This window comes from Nicotiana tomentosiformis, chromosome 2 (genome assembly GCF_000390325.3).
Source record: "Nicotiana tomentosiformis chromosome 2, ASM39032v3, whole genome shotgun sequence".
In the NCBI taxonomy this organism is placed as follows: Eukaryota; Viridiplantae; Streptophyta; class Magnoliopsida; order Solanales; family Solanaceae; genus Nicotiana; species Nicotiana tomentosiformis.
Window position 1 is genome coordinate 42,099,516 of NC_090813.1, and position 21,942 is coordinate 42,121,457.

The 21,942-nt window shown below is 40.2% G+C and overlaps 1 protein-coding gene across 1 annotated transcript; it reads left to right on the forward strand.

Moving 5' to 3' along the window:
- The first annotated feature begins 11,095 nt into the window (after positions 1 to 11,095).
- LOC104098285 (uncharacterized) lies at positions 11,096 to 17,792 on the forward strand. The gene is made up of 5 exons (XM_070193183.1): positions 11,096 to 11,627; positions 11,729 to 11,748; positions 11,884 to 12,430; positions 17,600 to 17,653; positions 17,710 to 17,792. Exons 1-5 carry the CDS (start codon positions 11,096 to 11,098, stop codon positions 17,790 to 17,792), a joined length of 1,236 nt encoding a protein of 411 aa, XP_070049284.1.
- Positions 17,793 to 21,942: the final 4,150 nt, after the last annotated feature.

Below are 21,942 nucleotides of genomic sequence, written 5' to 3' on the forward strand. Positions count from 1 at the left end.
GATTTTTAAAAAAATGGGGGAAGGGGACTGGTTTTAATCGTGGGGAAGAAGGGAGGGGACCGTTTTTATCTATGTATAGCGCGGTATATAACAGCGCTATACATATAGCACTTTTATATACCGTGCTATGCATGATTGTTAACGCGGTTTATAAGGGCGTTATATATGTATAACACTTTTTTAAAAAACGCTATACCTTAACGTCCAAAATATCCGTTAAAGTATAGCTTATATAATTAGGTAACTCTTTTTTTTTTTTTTTAGCGCATTTCCGTTACGGGTTCTGGACTGAAGAGTAAAACAAATTAAAGGAGGTCAGGCAAAATCTATTGGAGATTATGGTCAAGTCACATCACTAGGTGCACGCCTGCTACTCCCAAAAAGCAAAAAGACTTATGAGTAGCAGAGATTAGTGGAGTTTGCATTATTGTGAACAGAACTGGGTTCCAACCAAACACACAGAGAGAACTGAAAATGTGCTATTTACTCTCCGTAACAACATATCTGGTGTATTCTCACGTAATATATGAGGTTCGAAGAGAGTAATGAGTATGCAGAAATGTTAATCATATTTACGATTAACCCCATGTTCTCTATAAATACATGGGAGGAGGGGAAATAGATTTGAAAAAGAAAGAAAGAAAAAGGAATGGTGCAACTACTGTGCAAGAAAAGGGAACGGTGCAACTACTGTGCTAACAAAACCAAACCAAAGGGAAGTTGCATAAGGTAATTGTTTTGTTAAAGATATGTTAGAATATTCATGATTGTTACTAGTACGTAGTATTTTTCATGTAGAGAAAGATAGTAACAAACTTAATTCGGTACTATTTAAATGTTAAGGACGAGAGATATTGTTATGGTCAAAGTAATATTGTTTCTTTTTAACTAAAATACGCATATCTTTGTCACTGTAATATCAACACTCAGAAAAATCAAACTAAAGACTTTGACCGCAACCCCTTTTCTGTGCTAAAGGACTACTATCATAAGTCATAACTGCTCTAAAAAATTTTACTGTTGAGCCAATTAGGCACACTTGAATGCAGGCCGCTATCAATCATAGCATTTTCTTATATATATATATATATATATATATAACGTACTGTAATATATTCTCCAGATATATACAAAGGTCCATACTGGAAAAGCTCATACCGGGCTGAAAATTTCAGTCACCTTTGACATTATTAAAGCTAAAATATGCTACGTTTGGTTCGCGTAAAAGATGGTAAGAGAATGAAGAGAGTTTTGTCGTTTAGTATGGCCTATGGGAATAATAAAAGTATAAGCCATCACTCCCGTACTTAGTATTGTCAATCACATTATATATGCAGATATGATATAGTAATAAAGGTGCTACGCTTCCCTTTTCACCTTTTCCATATAGCTCGAGGATAGGATGAATTAATTCTCCCTACAGAACTAAAGTTGGTGTATATATATATCACATGCAGATCTTTTCCCACTTAATCAACACATTCTTGGGGTCTTAAGCTCTTTCAACCAAAGATTGTGTGTTTGACTCTTTTGTTATACCCAAATCCAGAAACATGACGTGAGAATGGTCATTCAGAGATCATTATCATTCTATCATTAAATCTATCCTCAATAATTGCGATTATAGAAGTAGTCTTAAGGAATAAGATTGCTAACACTTTTTCTGGATGGTGGGTAATTTTCCATGGGCATTGCAAAGTTAAAAAGAATGAAATCACTGTATCTCTGCCAAAAGCAACGGAATAAGTTCCTCTGTAAGATAAGGGTTATCAACGATAACTTAGCAACTTTTGAAGATGAGATGACACTGACACAACCCCATCCCCATTATCTTAATTAGTCTTTAGTTTTAGCTTCCCATTGCTCATAGTAAAAAATTTCAGGTTGATGCAATAAAACCCTGCTTACCCAAATGGATAATCCCCAATACCCCGTATGCCAATAAAGCCAGTTTAAGAAAATATAAGTTGATGCTAAGCTCTTGATTATTCTATTGAATACTTGTTATCTCCTACTAACATAGCCAACGAATAACTCTGCCCGTCAAAATTCAGGCGAATAGCAAAACAATTATCGAAATCTTTTGTCTCAGCTAGAAACTAACCTATAATTTTCATCCCACCTAATTGACTACTATACCACACCCCTTGATTGCTTAATTTGAAACCTTTTAATTACAGCAGCAACTAAAACACACAACTCAAAATTGGCATGCCACAAAAAACCATACCAACATGTGTCTCATACCCAAATAGCAAGACCAAGGAAAAAACAAAGACGAGAGCTATATCACTAACACTGCTAAAAATCATGAAGACAGAATTTGCTGCAATAGGTAAGGGTAATTCCTGACAATTCAACTAAAAGCAGTTCATTCCACCGCCTTCTACATTTCATTGGGCGAAAAGAAATAAGAAGGGACCAAAATTTTAAAAAATAACAATATTAAGTACTATTATATTACCCTTTTTACCGTGATAATGCAGTTCCCTACAAATATCATGAGGGTCTGCTATTTACAAATCCTTTACAGCACCTATTTTCCTGCAACTCTACTGACAAACTTGAAACTGAGCACAATTGCTTGTCAATGTAACTTCTGAATCTCTATCATAAAAGCTCAATACTAACATAAGAGACTATTGGCGCCCAGATACCTCAGAAACCTCTTGTCTACTCGCTTTGTTTCCCGCCTCAACCCTTCAATTATTGGCCCCAAATGCAAGCCCTAATACCAAAATGTTAATGACACAATATCAGTATCCTGGTATGTCCCCCAAATAACTAAAACATAACAACCCGGCATAGTTAAGCAAAATAAAAGTAAAAGGAGCAAAACTTCACTCCTTAGATCAGATAGTTCTCCTTCTAATGCCGGAGGAAGGGTAATCATACTTTCAGACAAAGAAATAACGTTTCCATAAGGATAAAATAGACAACAGTAACACATTATCAGACCACTCGGGCAGGTTAACTCCACGAGAAAGAAATAATTTATCTATGATTCAAGGATCAGAGCTAATAATATTCATGCCTTGAGAGGACAAAACTCTTTTTCTACAACCACCCATTGTAATCCCACAAGTGATGTTTAGGGAGGGTAATGTTACGCAGACCTTACCCCTATCTATGAAGGTAGAGAGGATATTTTCGAAAAACTCTCGGCTCAAGAACGTAAAAAAATAGAGCAATAGAGAAACAATAGCAACAACAATGTAATAAGATAGTGTAAGCAAATAATACAACGAATAATGACAGAGATCCAGGGATATGAAACTACAAGAATAGTATCAATCCTACTGCTAATACTGACATACCGTATAGAAACAAGGGACTAGGAATAGGAAGGTACCCCACTAGTACTACTACTACCGGTAAGACAAAGCAAAACTCTAGATTGTCTATCAACCCACCACCCTAATTTTCGACCTCCACACCTTTCTATCGAGGGTCATGTCCTCAGTAAGTTGGAGCAGAACCATGTCCTGCCTAATCACTTAACTCCAGTTCTTCTTAGGCCTCCTTCTGCCCCTCCTCTGACTCGCCACGAGCAACCTCTCGCACCTCCTAGCCGAGGCATCAGCGTCTCTCATCTTCACATGACCAAACTATCTTAGCCTCAATTCCCTCAACTTCTCTTCCACAGGAGCCACACCCACTTTGTCCCTAATATATTTATTCTTGATCTTATCTTTTTTGGTATGCGTACACATCTACCGTAACATCCATATTTCTGCTACTTTCATCTGGGGGACATAAGATATCTTGACTGGCCAACACTCGGCTCCATACAACATGGCCGGTCTAACTACCGCTTTGTAGAACTTGCCCTTAAATCTAGGCGGTAAATTTCTGTCACACAAAACACTAGAAGCAAGCCTCCCTTTCAATCACCTCGCTCCTATAAGGTGTGTGACATCCTCGTCAATCTCCCCGTTACTCTGTGTAATAAAATCAAGATATTTGAAACTATCTCTCTTGGGGATGACTTGGGTAACAAGCTTCATGTCCACTTCTACTTCATGCATCCCGATACCGAACTTACACTCCAAGTATTCTACTTTTGTCTTGCTCAACTTGAAACCTTTAGACTTCAGGTTCTGTCGCCACACCTCCAGCTTAGCATTAATCCCGCCATGCGTCTCGTCAATAAGCATTGTATTATCTGCAAATAACATATACCATAGCACTTCCCCCTGTATGCTACGCATCAGCACATCCATCGTTAGGGAAAATAAAAATGGGCTAAGAGTTGATCTCTGATGTAATCCCATCATCACTGGAAAATAATCTGAATCCCCTCCCATGGTTCTCAACCAAATCTTAGTTCCATCGTACATATTCTTAATCACCCTAATTAACGCCACCGAAACGCCGCTAACTTCCAAACATCTTCATAGAACCTCCCTAGGGACTTTGTAGTAGGCTTTTTCTAAGTCAATGAATACCATATGTAATCTTTTTTCCTATCCCTACACTGCTCCATCAACCTCCTAACAAGATGGATGACTTCTGTAGTCGACCGCTCCGGCATGAATCCGAATTGATTCTCCGAAATAGACACACTCCTTCTCACCCTCATTTCCACTACCCTCTTCTAAATTTTCATGGTGTGACTCAGCAGCTTGATACCTCTATAGTTAGTGCAATTCTAGACTTCTCTCTTGTTCTTGTACAATGAGACCATCACACTCCACCTCCATTCTTTCGGTATCCGCTTCATCCTAAAAATGACATTAAACAATTCAGTATGCCACTCCAAGCCTGCCCGACCTGCGTCCTTCCAAAAATCCACCGGAATCTTGTCTTGTCCGGTCATCCTACCCCTACTCATCTTTCGCATAGCCTCCTCAACTTCCCCAATCTTAATATGCCTACAAAACCTGAAATCTCGTTGGACTTTTAAGTTCTTCAACTCCCCGAGCACAATGCTCCTGTCCTCATCCTCGTTTAGGAGTCTATGGAAGTAGAGGTGGGCATCGGTCGGTTCGGTTCGATTTTATAGAATTTCAGTTCGGTTAATTCGGTTTTCGATTTGTGATTTTAATTACCAAAATCGAACCATAATAACTTCGGTTCGGTTCGATTCGGTTCGGTTCAATTTTTTTCTTGTTCGGTTCGGTTTAATCAGTTCGATTTTCGGTTCAAATTCATATAATTCCCTTTATGATAATCCTTGACTGAGCTTAAGACAAAACAGAAGTAGCAGCAGTGGTAGTGGCAGCATTATAGGAGAACCATTGGGTGTTCATTTGCTCCAGAACCAACTCATTATCTCTTAATATTTCATTAAGAGAACCATTCCAATGAGCTCTCGCAGTCATCAATTGTGTTGGAACGCACAGCAAATATGTTTTTGCTTTGGTACATCCTGGATGATGAAATTCGAACGTTCAGTAATGCAGATGAAAAACTGTTTGATTTTATCTATTTCCCATACACGGTACACATATTGCTACAAAGAATATCCAACATATACTATTAGCTAATAAATTATATTAGTGATGGTGAAAATAACAATCTTATAATGTGATTTTGTCCCAAGGCTAATGTACAAATACATTGACTATTTTGACACTTGGTTTCTTTATCGGTTCTTCGATTTTTTGGTTTAACTAAAAACCGAACCATTAAAATCGACCACTAAACCGAACACCGAAATTCTTAAAATAATAAACCGCAAACTGACCGAATAAATCGAAAAACCGAAACCAAATAAACCGAAATTTTCGATTCGCCCGATTTTTTCGATTCGGTCGGTATTATGCCCACCCCTATATGGAAATATGTTTGCATCCATTTTGAGTGGTGCAGTTAGTAGGAATATAACAGTGACAAATATAAACCCGCCGAGCTTCGTTCTATAAGTAAGACTGCAATGCATGATGTATGGATTAAGTGCACGTTACAGGTCTGAAATGCTACAGAAAAAACTGGTATTTAAGTGGATAAGGACGAAGGGGGAACCCATTATCTGTCAGAATTTTGAACCGTACATCACTTGCCCTTGGAGATTCCTAGATTATTCCCCACAAAATAGTGAAAAATATAAGTCCTTCCTCACTATGTTAGGTGGAAGGAGAGCTTAATCCTTACCAAAGTGCACATGATAATCGTAGCACAAGTATCAAGAGGATGCTCTGTCAAATCCTTCTCCATCTATGCAAGGCGAATGAGTACATTACTCCACGTGGATATCCACCAGCCATTAAGCAGATGTTTAGGCTTTTAATATTAGGGTTGCTTGATGTTATTATGCTTTAGTTTTTTTTTTTCCTTTGGTCTAGTTGTTGTTTAGTTTTCGTCATGTGTGTCCCTTTTTGTAATTATGAATATGTAAATTGGTCTTTGGTAATGTTTAAATGTCAGTGTATTAAATGTCTTCCAATATTAAACTTTACTGTTTCATAATTGATGATGCTGAGGATGACATTGCAACTCTTGATCCTTCTTGTTTTACTGTTCAGGAATATGGTCCATGGTTTCATCCACCATCAGCCGAATAGTGTGGAGTTGTTGGTCTATCTCATCAAAGGAGGCATTAATATCTCTGCTTGGTGGCATTGTTCTTTTTTGAAAGGGAATTTAGTATATGAAAGAGGTGAATATAAGCATTGTTGTCAAAAGGCGAAAAGCTCTAAAAAGCACTCCAGGTCTATTGGGCTTTAAGCACTTATATTTGTTGTTTAGTAATGCTTGATTCAAAAAGAACTCATGGGCAATGAGTGTATACACCTTAGTGCCTTACCTACACTGGAATTTAAGCGAGGCGAAGCACACTCCCTAAGCTTTTCAGAGCTTCAGGGCTTAAAATCGTCTTAAATGAGCCTTTGACAACATTAAGGGGATGGTGAGAGGTGCGGTACGTTTTATAGAGAGGAAAAAAAAAGAGGTGTAAGGGTGATAATTTATTTGAAGTGACAGCTAATGGCAAGCGATGGTGAAAAGTTATGAATGAATTGAAAGGGGTGGTTTTAAATAGACACGTTGATTCAAAAATGTGTAGTAGACATTTAACAACACTCGAAAATTAATCCCCATGGATGAATGTGTTAAAGTTCAACAACTACACCTTTAAAAGTTAATACTTAACTCCAAAATATTTAGATTTTGTTTCAAATAAGCTCTTCATTTTGCTTCAATAATTCCTCTCGGAAGTCACCTCTAAGAATTTGAACCTTGAACATGACACTCTTATTTGAACTTTTAAGAAGTTCAAATACAAGATCATCTCTCTCCTCCAGGCTATTGTCTTCAATAAATTTTTTTATCCCCTATTAAGTCTCTTCCTTTTCCGATATTAAGAGACATTGTCCATCGATCCCCTTCACAACATATAACAGAAGTCACTGCAACATCTTGAAGATGATTATGGATTTTTCCACGCAAATTTTTGTGGAGCAAAGGGTCCCAAGTGAGTAAGTTATTGTATCTTAATCTTACCCTCCTCATTTTTAACGCTTTGTGCTCAAAACTACTATCTACCCAGTCAATGATGTTCCTCATCGGGAAGTTTTGGCAGAAAACTTATACTGCAACGCCGATTCTTTTCTAACAACTTATGTAGGACAAAAAGTTGGTGCTAAATTCAGATCAACAGAAATCTGGAATGGTGTAATTAAGAAGTTCCAAAAAAGCCATGCTACTTGAAGATGCTACATCTTTCAAAGGGAGGCAGACTTACATTCAATCAACAACATGTTGGATATAATTGCTACCTACTACATGTCACTCTTTTCCATCCCAAGTAAGGTACAAAAGCAACGGGACAAAATAAGAAGAACCTTCCTGTTGAAAGTAACAGTAAGAAGCACAAGTGCTACTTGGTAAAGTGGTCAAAAGTCACAGCCTAAGTCTCAAGGTGGTTTGGTATTAGAGATCTTGCTGCTCAAAGCAAATATATGTTAATAAAATGGCTACGGAGTATGGCCCGGAGGAATCTAACCTTTGGGAAAAGATAGTAACGGCAAAGCATGGAGTTCAAAGTCAATGGTGCACCATGCTATCAAGGGCCCCTCATGCTGTGGTCTTTGGAAGAGAATACAAAAACTTTGGGACGAGTTTTTTCAGAACATTTCTTTCAGTAGGCAATGGATTACACATCAATATTTGAAAAGGCAAATGGCTGGATAAGTCAACTCTAAAGAATGACTTTCCAAACCTTTTCCAGGTTTCATGTGCTCATATTCTACCATTTCACATAGTAGAGAAGGTAGCACCTGAAACCTACACTTCAGAAAATATGGACATGATTGAGAGCTTGAGGACCTACTTGCAAGACTAGAGAGTTGCACAGTAAATGAGCAGACAGCCGATAGCCTAAGGTGGGGCCAGTGTTATAAATAGCGCTCGCTACAGCACTAAAAGCATGTAGCGACGCGAGGCGAGTGTGTATCGCTACAGAGGGTCTGTTGCGTTGCGATTCAAAATAGCGGTCGCCTCTGTTTGTGTAGCGAGAGGCGACAGTGTGGCGAGAAGCGAGCGTAGCGTCGCTATTTTTTTAAAAAAAAAGGCACTTAAGTCGCGATTAGGGCTTGGGTGAAATCACTTCTTACGAGCAGCGATTCTTACGGGCAGTGGCCCTTCTTCTCTAGTTCTCCTTCAGCGACAAAATTAGGGCTTGGGTTCACATCTTCTTCTTCTTCCATCGTCAGCCATCAGCGGCCCCTTCTTCACCAGGTATGTTTCTTTATTTTCTTTTCTTCTTCTTCTACTTTCTTCTTCTTCTGGTCGATCGTCATTGCTGGTCTTCTTTTTTCTTTTTCTTTTTCTTTCTTCTTTCTTCAGTTATTGCTATTTTTCTTCTTCTTTCAGCTCTGTTTTTCTTCTCTTTCAGCCCAGCTCTATTTTTCTTTCTTCCATCATCTTTTTCAGCTCTGTTTTTCTTCTTGGTGAAATACATAAACGGCCCCTTTAAGTTGTCCCTAACGATCAGACAGACACCTCAACTGACACGATTATCAATTAGACACTTTTTCTTGACTAAAGTGCGACCTCGTAAATCCCTCACGCTGACATGGCAAAATGTGTATTTTGCATTCACATATGAGCGCGTGAAATCCTCAAAATAAAGTTTTTTTCTTTTCCTTTTTAAAATTTTAACCTTATTTTATTTGAATATACCATAATTTATTTGTGGATCCCACTATATTTTAAATTTTTCCCACATTAATTTCACTTTCTTTCCAAACTAATTCATCTCAGCTGCCAAAAACTTTCCTAACCTAAATATAGCAACATCAGTAGCACCTCCACCTTCCACCATTTATCCACCTTCTCTCCTTCAATCTTGAAAAAAAATAATCAATAACAGCCACCATACTATAACAATATCACTGAGCACCCGGAAAAAACAATCCCATTTCCGGTAATTTTTACCCATGACCTTCCCCCATTAGTCTGCCTCCTCTCCTTCAGTATTGAAAAATAATCAATGGTAGCAACCTCGCCATAACAATATCATTGATACCCATAAAATTTCAATCTTATTTTTGGCAATATTTACCCATGGTTAAAGCTGCTGGGTCTTCATGATTTGTTTGCCGGAAAAAATGGACGGTGATTAATTTTAGTGTTGTATTTTATGGTATTATGGTGGAGTTCTAAAAATAAAAATAGAAAAAAGAATAAATAGAGAGATGGGTGCTCTAAAGGCTATGGCATTTTTTTCATGAGATAGATTTGCGGTACTGCTTTTTCTTTTGGGTCTTGCTCTGTTTTCTTAGAGAAGAAGAAGACCTCAAATGGTTCTCTTATTTGATCTTTTTAAATGTGGGTATGTGTCATCCAATTTCTTGGATGGTGCTAGAAAATCAGTGTGAGGGGTTATTTGGGGGGAGGAGGTGAGAGGGAGAGTGTGAAGGAAGAAGATGAGGAGAAGGGGGGGAGGGGGAGGGGAGTTGGTTAATACTACTAAAAAGGATTTTTTTAATGTATTTACTTTATATTTATCAAAAAATTTATTATAATTTACACATGTCATTCTTTAATTGGTTCATTTGACATGTCACTGGCGAGTGTAACTCACACATATAGTCTGCCAGACTCGGGTGTTCATGAGATACATTTAATAACCACTTGAAATGTTAAAATGAAAAAGGGATCAGTTGAGGTGTCTGTCTGATCGTTGGGGACAACTTAAAGGGGCCGTTTATGTATATTGCCTTTCTTCTTCTTCTTTCTTTGCTTTGTTTTTCTTCTTTCTTTCTTTCTTTCTTTCTTTGCTCTGTTTTTGGGTTCTTTGCTCTGTTTCTTCCATCATCTCTTTCAGCTCTTATTTTTCAATTTGTTGCTCTGTTTTTCAAAATCGAACAGAAGCAGTAGCTGTATTTTTTTTTGTTGCTCTGTTTTTCAAAATTGAGCAGAGGCAGTCAGGCAGTAGCTTTGCTCTGTTTTTCAAAATCGAGCAGAGGCAGTCAAGCAGTAGCTTTATTTTTATTTTTTTGCTATATTTTTCAAAATCGAGCAGAGGCAGTAACTTTATTTATTTGTTGCTCTGTTTTTTCAATTATAGATTTATAGTCTTATAGAGTAGAATTAATTGCATATTGACTTGATAATTTTTTTTTCATAAAACAGCGTTGAAATGGCGTCATCCGATAGTAATAAACGAAATGATATAGCTTGGAATTATGCTATACAAGGCTCATCAAGATCCACAATTAAATGTGTGTTTTGTGAAAAAATATATAATGGTGGGATAACTCGTCACAAGCAATATTTGATAGGTGGATTTAAAAATATAGTACAATGTCCCCTTTGTCCGCCCGAGGTTAGGGAGGAAGTAAAACCGTTTGTTGATAAGAAAAATGTGACAAGAACTCAAGTGAATTTTGAAGCATCGGTGAATCTAATTGATGAAGATAATGAAATAGATGAAGATGGTGAAATGACCCCCCCCCCCCCCCCCAAAAAAAACTCATAAGATATCTTCAAATAGTTCTAGTGGGTCATCCACGATGCCACGTACAGTGACAAAAGGTCCTCTCAATCTTTATTTCTCGGCAAAACAACAAGAAAAGGAAAAAGGTGAAGAAGGTCCAGGTATAGAAGCCAAGAAGATTTTGAGGGACCGCGTCGTAAGTGCCTTTGAAGCATGGAGTATGATACAGGGCTTCCTTTCAACTGTGTTAACTATAAAACTTTTGATAAATTCATTGAGGTCGTAGGACAATATAGCCCAGGAATGAAGCCTCCTAGCTATCATGAAGTTAGAGTAACTTATCTTAAAAAAGAGGTGAAGAAGATAGACCAAATTATTGAGGAGCATAAAGTGGAATGGAACAAGTTTGGATGTTCCATTATAATGGATAAATGGATAGTACGGAATGAAAAAATGATCATAAATGTGTTGGTGAACTCTCCAAGAGGGAGTGTTTTTCTTGAATCTCACGATGCTAGCAACTCTTCTACGGATGGAATCAAAATATACAACTTGTTTAGAAAGACTATTGATAAAATTGGAAAGCAAAATATTATACAAATTGTTACAGATAATGCTAGTGAGAATGTTAGTGCGGGTAGGATGATGGAAGCTATGTATCCACATATTTATTGGACTCCAAGTGCTGCCCATTGTATCAACTTGATGTTTGGTGACTTATTCAAGGAAAACCCATATGCTTCAGGTAACATTAATATAGTTATCTTTAAAGCCCTTAACTTTATTTATACTTATGTCCTATCCTATTAAGTATTAACTATAAAATTGTTATTGTTACTTTTACAGTTTTCACTAAGGCCGTCAGGGTATATTCTTACATCAGTCAGAGGCCGTTGTTGAATTTGATAAGGAAATTTACAAATGAAAGAAATTTGGTGAGACTGGCCAAGACTAGATTTGCAACGACTTTCTTAACTTTGCATAGTTTTTACTTGTAAAAGAAAAACTTGAGAAAGCTAGTTCTTTCAAATGAATGGAAAGATAATAGATATGCAAAGGAAGCTGCGGGGAAAAAAACTGCCAAAGTTCTTATTTCTCCATCATTCTGGAATGACGTCGTTCGGGCTCTTAAAGTTGGTAGTCCTTTGATTAGCGTACTTCGTATGGTGGATGGAGAGAGAAAATCACCAATGGGCTATCTTTATGAAGCTATGGATAGAGCCAAAGAGACTATTGCAGCATCATTTGAAGGAGATATTAGGAAATATGAGAAAGTTTTTGAGATAATTGATACCAGGTGGGAGAATCAACTCCATCGACCTTTGTATGCAACAGGCCATCTTCTTAACCTGGGATTATTTTACAAGAACACTGTAGATGAAACTTTGGCTTCAGAGGTGTGGATTGGATACCATGCATGTCTTAAGAAATTGGTCCCTAATTCAGCGACGATAGATCAAATATGGGAGGAGTTTGGTAGGTACTCACAAGCAGAGGGCCTATTTGGTTTACAAGCGGCCATTAGAGCCAGAGACATAAGGTCGCCAGGTAACTAACTTTAATATAGATATCCTTATAACTTTAAATTAATTTATTTGATTTATACTTATTAACTTTTAAAATATTTTTCTATAGTTGAATGGTGGAAGCAATTTGGACATCTGTCACGACCCAAACTAACCTCTGTCGTGATGGCGCCTATTATGGAACTAGGCAAGCCGACTCATTTTCAAAAAAAATTAAATTTTCATTTCAAAAATAATTTCAAGGTTATGTAACATAAAACCTCCATTTAAAGAGTTCAAATCAAAGAAAAATAGAAGTGCGAAAAAGAAAAGCCCGACATTGGGGTGTCACTAGTCATGAGCATATACTACAATCTGTCTAACAATATCAAGGCTAACTCAACCCGAAAAATAGCTAAATACAACTAGAGGAAGATAAGAGGGAGAAGAGTAGGGGCTGCGATCGCCAAACAGCTACCTTGCTATCTCCAAGAAAATCTGCAACCAGAACACTCAATAACCGCTACCGTGTCCAGCTACACCTGGATCTACACACAAGGTGCAGGGAGTAACGTGAGTACGCCAACTCAGTAAATAACAACAATAAATAAAGTCTGAGCAGTAGTGATGAACAACAAAGCATATAACGTTCATATCAGAAAATCTCAGTAAAATACCACATGCTCTTAAAAAAATCAGGATTTGAATCAAACATCTCGTTTAAACCCAGTTCCAGTAAAAATCATTTAAAGATATTTTTCCAACAGTTTTTCAAACAAAGGCTCAATGCAAAGGTGAGCAAAAATGATGAAATCATAAACAGCCCCTCGGGCAAAACATCACTCATATACAGCCCCTCGGACAAACCTCACAGTCACTCGTGCCACTCAGGCATACTTCACAATCACTCTTGCCACTCGGGCACACCTTATAATCACTCTTGCCACTCGGGCATACCTCAAAATCACTCTTGCCTCCCAGTCACTCAGCACTCGGCACTCGCACTTAGTAGGTACCTGCGCTCACTGGGGGTGTGTACAGGCTCCGGAGGGGCTCCTTCATCCAAAGCACTATAATCTGCATGGACAACTCACGTGCGATAATAATAAAATATGTTACAGGCGGGCAGCCCCGATCCACACTCATCCTCATAAATCAGGCCCTCGGCCTCACTCAGTCATAAAGTATGTTGCAGGCGGGCAGCCCCGATCCACACCCATCCTCACAAATCAGGCCACTCGGGCATTTCAGTAAAACAGGGCATTCGGCCCAAAATATTTATATGCATCAAAATAGAGATATAAAACTGAGTTATGCGGTAAACAAGTAAAAATATGACTGAGTATAGATTTTCAATCAAAAACAGTGAGAGGATGGTAAGAAACAGCCCCTAAGGGTCCAAACAGCATTGGCGCAAGGCCCAAACATGGCATTTAGCCCAATTTACAGAAAAGTTTTCTAAAATATATAAGTATCAATGGTTTCAACAAAGTATGCAACTTTACAGTTGCTACGGGGTGGAACAAGTCATAAATCCCCAACAGTGCACGCCCACACGCCCGTCACCTAGCATGTGCGTCACTAAAAATAGTAGAATGATACAAAATCCGGGTTTCATACCCTCAGGACTAGATTTACAATCATTACTTACCTCAAAACGTGAAACTTTTTACTCTACTATGCCTTTTCCTCGCAAATCGACCTCCGAATGCCTCGAATCTGGTCATAAATAATTCGTTTCAGTCAATAGAATTTATTGGAATTAATTCCACAAGATAATAATGATTTTTTCATAAATATCTGAAAATTAGCTCAAAAATCACCCGTGAAGCCCACGTCTCGGAACCCGACAAAAGTTACAAAATCTGAAAGCCCATTCAACCACGAGTCTACTCATACCAATTTTACCAAAATTCGACCTCAACTCGACCCTCAAATCTACAAATCTTATTTCCAAATTTCTAAGTCCCAATCTCCGATTTACACCTCAAAATCATATAATCTAGTCGGATTATTCGATGATAATTCAATATTATGGAGTAGAAATAATCACAAGGGACTTACCTCAAGTTTTTCTTGAAAATATATCAAAAATCGCCTCTCCTCAAGCTCCAATTTATCAAAAATGGCAAATGGGACGAAATCCCTGTTTTTATAATTCTACCCAGACATCTTCGGTTCTGCCTCGATCTTGGCCTTAGATCTTGGCCTTCGATCTTGGCCTTCGATCGAGGTCCTTGATCCTGGTCCTCGGTCCTGCCCCTCGATCCTGGTTCTCGATCCTGGCCCTCGATTATGTCTTCGACCCGGCCTTCGACCGTGACCCTCGACCCTGGGCTCGATCATGGCTTCGATCAGGCCCTCGAATCTGGGCTCGATCTTGGCTTCGATCGTGGCCCTCGACCCTGAGCTCGATCTGGGCTTCGATCGTAGCCCTCGACCCTAAGCTCGATCTGGGCTCGATTTCTGGGCAGAAGCAATTTCCAACAAAAGGAAATTGCAGCAGCTGTTATAGTTCAATTTTTGATCCGTTAACCATCCGAAACTCACCCGAGGCCCTCGGGACCTCAACCAAATATACCAACAAGTCCTAAAACATCATACGAACTTAGTCGAATCCTCAAATCACCTCAAACAACTCTAAAATCATGAATTACACCCCAATTCTAGCCTAATGAACTTTAAAATTTCTAATTTCTACAAACAACTCCGGAACCTATCAAATCATGTCCGATTGACCTCAAATTTTGCACACAAGTCCTAAATGACATATCAGAGATATTCCAATTTTCAGAATCGGATTTCGACCCCGATATCAGAAAGTCAACCCCCCGGTCAAACTTCTCAAAAATAAAACTTTCGGCATTTCAAGCCGAATTCCTCTACGGACTTTCAAATAATATTCTGAACACGCTCCTAAGCCCAAAATCACCATACAGAGCTATTGGAATCATCAAAATTCAAATCTGAGGTCGTTTACATATAGGTCCATATCCGGTCCACTTTTCTAATTCAATTTGTTTTTTTTAATTATGAGACTAAGTGTCTCATTTCACTCCGAGTTCCTTCCGGACTCGAACTCACTAATCCGATATAATATAATATAGCTGAATAACACCAAAAAGAAGTAGGAATAGGGAAAACGGGGTTATAACTCTCGAAACGACCGGCCGGGTCGTTACATCCTCCCCCTCTTAAATATCCGTTCGTCCTCGAATGGGTCTAGAAACATACCTGGAGTCTCGAATAGGCGTGGATATCTGCTCCGCATCTCCCGCTCGGTCTCCCAGGTAGCCTCCTCCACAGGCTGACCTCTCTATTGCACCTTCACTGAAGCTATATCCTTTGACCTCAACCTTCGAACCTGCCGATCCAAAATTGTTATCGGCTCCACATCATAAGTCATATCACCCTCCAACTGAACAGTGCTGAAATCCAAAACATAGGACGGATCTCCAATATACTTCCGGAGCATGGAAACATGAAACACTGGATGCACACTCAACAAGCTGGGTGGCAAGGCAAGCTTATAAGCCATATCTCCTATCCTCTGAAGAACCTCAAAAGGTCCAATGAACCGGGGGCTCAACTTGCCCCTCTTCCCAAACCTCATAACACCCTTCATGGGTGATACCTTCAGCAAAACCTTCTCCCCAACCATAAAAGACACATCACAGACCTTCCTATCCGCGTAGCTCTTCTGCCTAGACTGCGCCGTGCGAAGTCGCTCCTGAATCAATTTCACCTTATCTAATGCATCCTGGACCAAGTCTGTACCTAAGAGCCTAGCCTCACCCGACTCAAACCATCCAACCGGAGATCTACACCTCCTCCCATACAAAGCCTCGTACGGAGCCATCTGAATACTCGATTGATAACTGTTGTTATATGCAAACTCCGCGAGTGGAAGAAACTGGTCCCATGGTACATCTTCACGGCACCCGGATGGATAGAATACCGCGAGCTGTGGGCCTCCTCAAAAATCAACTCTCGAAGCCCATCTACATTAGGCACATATATCCGGCCTTGTATTCTCAGCACCCCGTCATCACCAATAGTCACATCCCTAGCATCACCTCTCCGAACCCTGTCTTGAAGAACGAGCAAGTGAGGGTCATCATACTGACGCTCCCTGATACGGTCATAAAGAGAAGACCTGGAGACCACACAAGCAAATACCCGACTAGGCTTCGAAATATCCAATCTGACAAGCTGGCGCCAAGGTCTGAACATCTAATGCCAAAGGTCTCTCTGCTGCTGGAAGATATGCTAAACTCCCCAAACTCTCTACCCGGTGACTCAAAGCATCGGCCACCACATTGGCTTTCCCCGGATGGTACAAAATAGTGATATCATAGTCCTTAAGAAGCTCCAACTATCTCCGCTGACGCAAATTAAGATCCTTCTGCTTTAACAGATACTGCAAACTCCGGTGATCAGTATAGATCTCACAATGAACCCCATACAAATAATGACGCCAAATCTTCAAGGCGTGAACAATGGCTGCTAACTCAAGATCATGGATATGATAGTTCTTCTCATAGGTCTTCAACTGGAGCGAGGCATAGGCAATCACCCTACCCTCCTGCATCAAAACACAACCAATGCCTATCCTCGAGGCATCACAATACACACTGTAAGAACCTGAAGCTGATGGCAAAACTAACATTGGAGCTGTGGTCAAAGCAGTCTTGAGCTTCTGAAAGCTCTCCTCACATTCATCCGACCACCTGAATAGAGCACCCTTTTTGGTCAATTTGGTCAAGGGCGATGCAATAGATGAAAATCCATCCACAAAGCGACGGTAGTAACCCGCCAAACCAAGAAAGCTCCTAATCTCCGTGGTTGAGAATGGTCTGGGCCAACTCTGCACCGCCTCTATATTTTTCGGATCCACCTGAATACCCTCACTAGTATTTCGGTTTTCGGTTAAACCAAATATTTGGGTATTAGTTAAGAAAAATAGGTTTGAACATGTGGGTTCTTTTATGAGTCCAAAACTTATTACCCATTTTAGGCTGAAGCCTAATAGTCCAATACCCATTTGAACTTTGAAGCCCAATTTACCCAAACTTACTGATAGTCTGATACGTTACACTTAGTCACTTACTTCCCAATTCCCATTTCCCAAACCTAAATCAAAAATTAGATTTAGGGTTCTTTCTCAACTTTGTCTCTGTGCGACTGTTGCGACTGTTGCCTTTTTCCTCAGCTCTGTGCGACTGCTGCCTTCTTCCTCAGCTCGTCGCTCATCCTTCTTCCTCAGGTTAGTGTGACTTCTTCTGTGTTCTGAGTTGAGTTGAGTCCAGTGTCGTTTTGCAGTTTTGCTCACTGTTAATGCTGTTTTGTCTGAACTTTCTGATAGAGTTTTTGCTGGAAAAGGTGTTCAAGATTTCTTTGGTTGATTTTTTATTAAGATAAGGTTTCTTTTTTTGTGTTTTAGTTCTTTTCTCTTCATTCATTATGACAATATCTTCTTTTCTATTCAATGGCTGTTAATGCCGTCTCTGTTATGTGCAATGGTTGTTGGACCAATATCTTCTTTTCTATTCATTCATTATGACAATCTATTTCCTTTTTCCAGAGAAGCATAAAATTTCCTTCAACCGTTTAAAACCAAAAAAATAAACCGAAAATAACCGAACCAAACTTTGAAAAAACCACATCTAACCTTAAATACTTTGGTTTGATTTGGTTATTAATATTACAAAACCGAAAATCAATAAATCGAACCGTACTTTCATAATAACCGACCGACGCCCACCCCTAGTGGCTATGACCCCGCCACACCACAAGCTGGTGATGCTGAGGAAGATGTGAAAAGGATTGAGCACGATGCCTAGTACGACGATGAGTATCCCGGTGGTGAAGGTCGAGAAATGGGTGGAGATGGTGCTGCTGAGTTAGGTAGCACGTAGTTGTTTTTCTTTCTTTTGCTTGTAATTCTTGTACATACTTTTATTGGCATTTGTTTTAGCTTTTGTAAGGAATATATTTGAAGTAATAAATGTCATTTTAATCATAAAACTTTGGTTTTGGCCATGGTCGTGGATTAGCAGGTGTTAATACGAACGAGGTCGAACGTAACCTGTATTGAGTTGGTTCGAGTGAGGTCGAATGTGAGTCGATTCGAACAAGGTCGAATGCGAGTTAGTTCGAACGAGGTCGAATGTAAGTTAATTCAAACGAGGTCGAATGTAGTTTAATTCGAACAAGGTCGAATGTAGTTTAATTCAAACGAGGTCGAATGTGAGTTAATTCGAACGAGGTCGAATGTGGTTTAATTCGAACGAGGTCGAATGTGGTTTAATTCGAACAAGGTCGAATGTAGTTTAATTCGAACGAGGTCAAATATGGGTTAATTCGAACGAGGTCGAATGTGAGTTAATTCAAACGAGGTCGAATGTGGTTTAATTCGAATGAGGTCGAATATAGTTTAATTCGAACGAGGTCGAATGTAATTTACTTAATTGTGGCTGGGGGGCGGGTTGATATTGAGGTGATGTTGTTCTGGAGAGAACATGGGCGGATTTCATACATTTGTGTTTCGCTCATACTTGGAGAAATTTACATATTTTTCGGGTTGGCATTCCAGTCCCAGTCTATCTAGTCCCTTCATTGGTTGACCTGGAGACGTGTTAAGAGGTTGGTCAATGAACTAACTGTCTGGTGTCTCGTTCCGTTCGCATTTTGACTTGGAAGTGTCCCCCTTTTCGCCTCGTTAAAAACTTCCTCAAGAAAACTCGATTGGGACAAAACTCAAGTGAGGGAAAAAGAGTGTGACTGGGAGGACGTTTTTTCTTAAAAGTTGAAATACTTGAGGTGGGCAATGTTTCAGTTGTTCGGTAGTAGTTTTCCTTCCATTGTTTCTAGTTGAAATGACCCTTTCTTTGTTGCTACCACGATTTTATATGGGTCGTCCCTAGTTTGCCTTCCCGCGGGTCTTTACTTGCTTGTGTTTTGGACTTGAGCACGTAGTCCCTGACTTTGAGTGGTTCGATCTTGGCTTTTTTGTTATAATAGCGTTCTGCCTGTTATTTTTGGGCGACCATCCTTATGTAGGCCATATCTCTCCGTCCTTCGACTTCGTCATGCTCTTGCCATATACTTTCATCGTTTCTCGATCCACTCTCATGGGAGTATCGCAAACTGGGCTCTCCGACTCTGACTGGCATTACTGCATCATTCCATAGACTAAAGAGTAGGGTGTCTCTCCAGTACTCGTCTTTGGCGCTGTGCGATAAGCCCAAAGCACTTCTGGTAACAGCTCCGGCCATAATCCCTTGCCATCCTCAAGCTTTTTCTTCAGGATGTTCAGTATTGATTTATTGGAGGATTCCGCTTGCCCGTTGCTCGCGGGATGGTATGGTGTGGAGAGTATTCCTTTGATATGCCACTTCTCGAAAAATTCGGCGACCTTTTTTCCAGTAAATTGGGGTCCGTTGTCACAACTAATCTCTTTGGGGAGGCCGAAGTGGAACACAATATTTATCCATATGAAGGCGATCACTTCCTGTTCACGTATTTGGGCGAATGTTTCTGCTTCTACCCATTTTGAGAAATAGTCAGTTAAAACCAAAAGAGATCGTATGTTACCTCGCCCCACAAGGAGGGGGCCGACGATGTCCATTCCCCATTTGATGAAAGGCCAAGGGGAGGTGACCGAGTGGAGATGCTTGCCCACTTGATGGATCATTGGGGCGTATTTTTGGCATTGTTCGCATTTTTTTACGAAGTTTGTGGCCTCTTTTTTCATGGTAGGCCAGTAGTAACCTGCCCGTATGAGACATCTGACCAGAGCTCGATTGCCTAAGTGAGCTCCGTAGTGGCCTTCGTGGACTTCTTCCAGTATGCACCGCGTCTGATTCAGACCTAAGCATTTCGCTAGGGGGATGCCATACGTCCTTTTGTATAGGTCGTTGTGAATGATGTTCTACCTGGCCGCTTGCATCCGGAGCTTCTTGGCTTCCTTTTTATCATCTAGGAGTACGTTGTCCTGCAAGTATGTAATGATACGGTTTCGCCAGTCCCAGGTTAGATTTATGATCCTTACCTCAATTTGATCTATCGATGAGTGGAGGAGGGTGACCATGTTTCCTTCTCCGGTTATGCTTTTAGTTGCTGCCATTAATTTGGTCGTTGTCCCCTTGGCCTTTCATCAAATGGGGAATGGACATCGTCAGCCCACAGGGAGGGGGCCGTTGTCCCCTCGATGTTTTGTGCTCGAGGGATTTGGTCAAATTGGCACTTGTCGAACTCGGGCAATAGTCCGTAGATCTCGGCCTGGTATTTTTGTAACATTTGCTCTTTGATCTGGAAAGCCCCTGTGACTTGGTTGACAACGAGTTAAGAGTAGAAGCGTAGGATGACCCGCTCTCCCCGTACTTTAGTGCTAGCCTTAACCCTACAATCACGGCCTCATACTCGACCTCGTTGTTAGTCATGTCCAGGCACCTTACGGACTAGCGAACTACTTCGCCTATCGGGACTTCGAGGACAAGTCCCAGTCCGGCCCCTGATGTATTGGAGGCGCCGTCGATGTACAAAATCCATAGATCTTGTGTTCGCAGAGAAGCGTGGGCGGCTTCTTTTTCGACTTCGGGCATTATTTTTGCGCTGAACTCGACAAGGACTTGTGATTTTATTGCTGTCTGTGGTTGATATGTGATATCATGCTCGCTTAATTCTATGGCCAACTTAGCTAATCTTCCTGATGGCTCGGGCTTATGCAAGATGCTTCTCAAGGGAAAAGTCGTGATTACCGAGATCGAATGGCATTGGAAGTAGGGTCTAAGCTTTCGTGAATCTATGAACAAGGCCAAGGCTAGTTTTTCGAGGTGGGGATACCTCGTCTCGACATCGACTAGGGTTTTGCTAATGTAATAGATAAGGGATTGCGTACCTTTGCTTTCTCGGACTAGGACTGTACTCACTGCTACTTCGGATACAACGAGGCAGATGAGCAGACGTTCCCCTGGTTCTTCTTTGGCAAGAAACAATGGTGATGTTAGGTAAGATTTTAACTCCTTCAGGGCTTGAATGCACTCGGATGTCCATAGCAGCCGTTGTCCTTCTTGAGCACGCCGAAAAACTTGTGCCATCTATCAGATGATCGTGAGATGAATCTCGACAAGGCGGCGATGCGGCCGGTCAGCTTCTGAACTTGTTTTTTGCTGGTTAAGTGTTCTGGTATTCCCTTAATGGCTTTGATTTGGTCGGGATTGACCCCGATGCCTCTTTGTGATACTAGGAAGCCCAGGAAATTTCCTGAAGTTACGCTGAATGCACATTTCTCAGGTTTAGTTTCATCCCATATCACCCGAGTATGTCGAAGGCCTCTTTCAGGTGGTCGATGTGATCTTCTTTCTTTTTGGACTTGACCAACATGTCATCTATGTAGACTTCCATGGTCTTGCCAAGTTGGTCTTTGAACATTTTAGTCACCAACCTTTGGTATGTCGCCCCCGCATTTTTCAGTTCGAAGGGTATCACCCTGTAGCAGTACGTTCCTTGGTGGGTGATGAAGATGGTCTTCTCATGATCCTCCTCTTCTAT

What these genes read in the sequence shown, in the direction of transcription:
- LOC104098285 (XM_070193183.1), top strand. Translation starts at nt 11,096, where the DNA reads ATGGAGTATGATACAGGGCTTCCTTTCAACTGTGTTAACTATAAAACT. An exon ending in GGAAAACCCATATGCTTCAG is followed by an intron (nt 11,628 to 11,728) that starts GTAACATTAATA and finishes TTACTTTTACAG; the next exon opens with TTTTCACTAAGGCCGTCAGG. An exon ending in CGCTCATCCTTCTTCCTCAG is followed by an intron (nt 17,654 to 17,709) that starts GTTAGTGTGACT and finishes GTCGTTTTGCAG; the next exon opens with TTTTGCTCACTGTTAATGCT.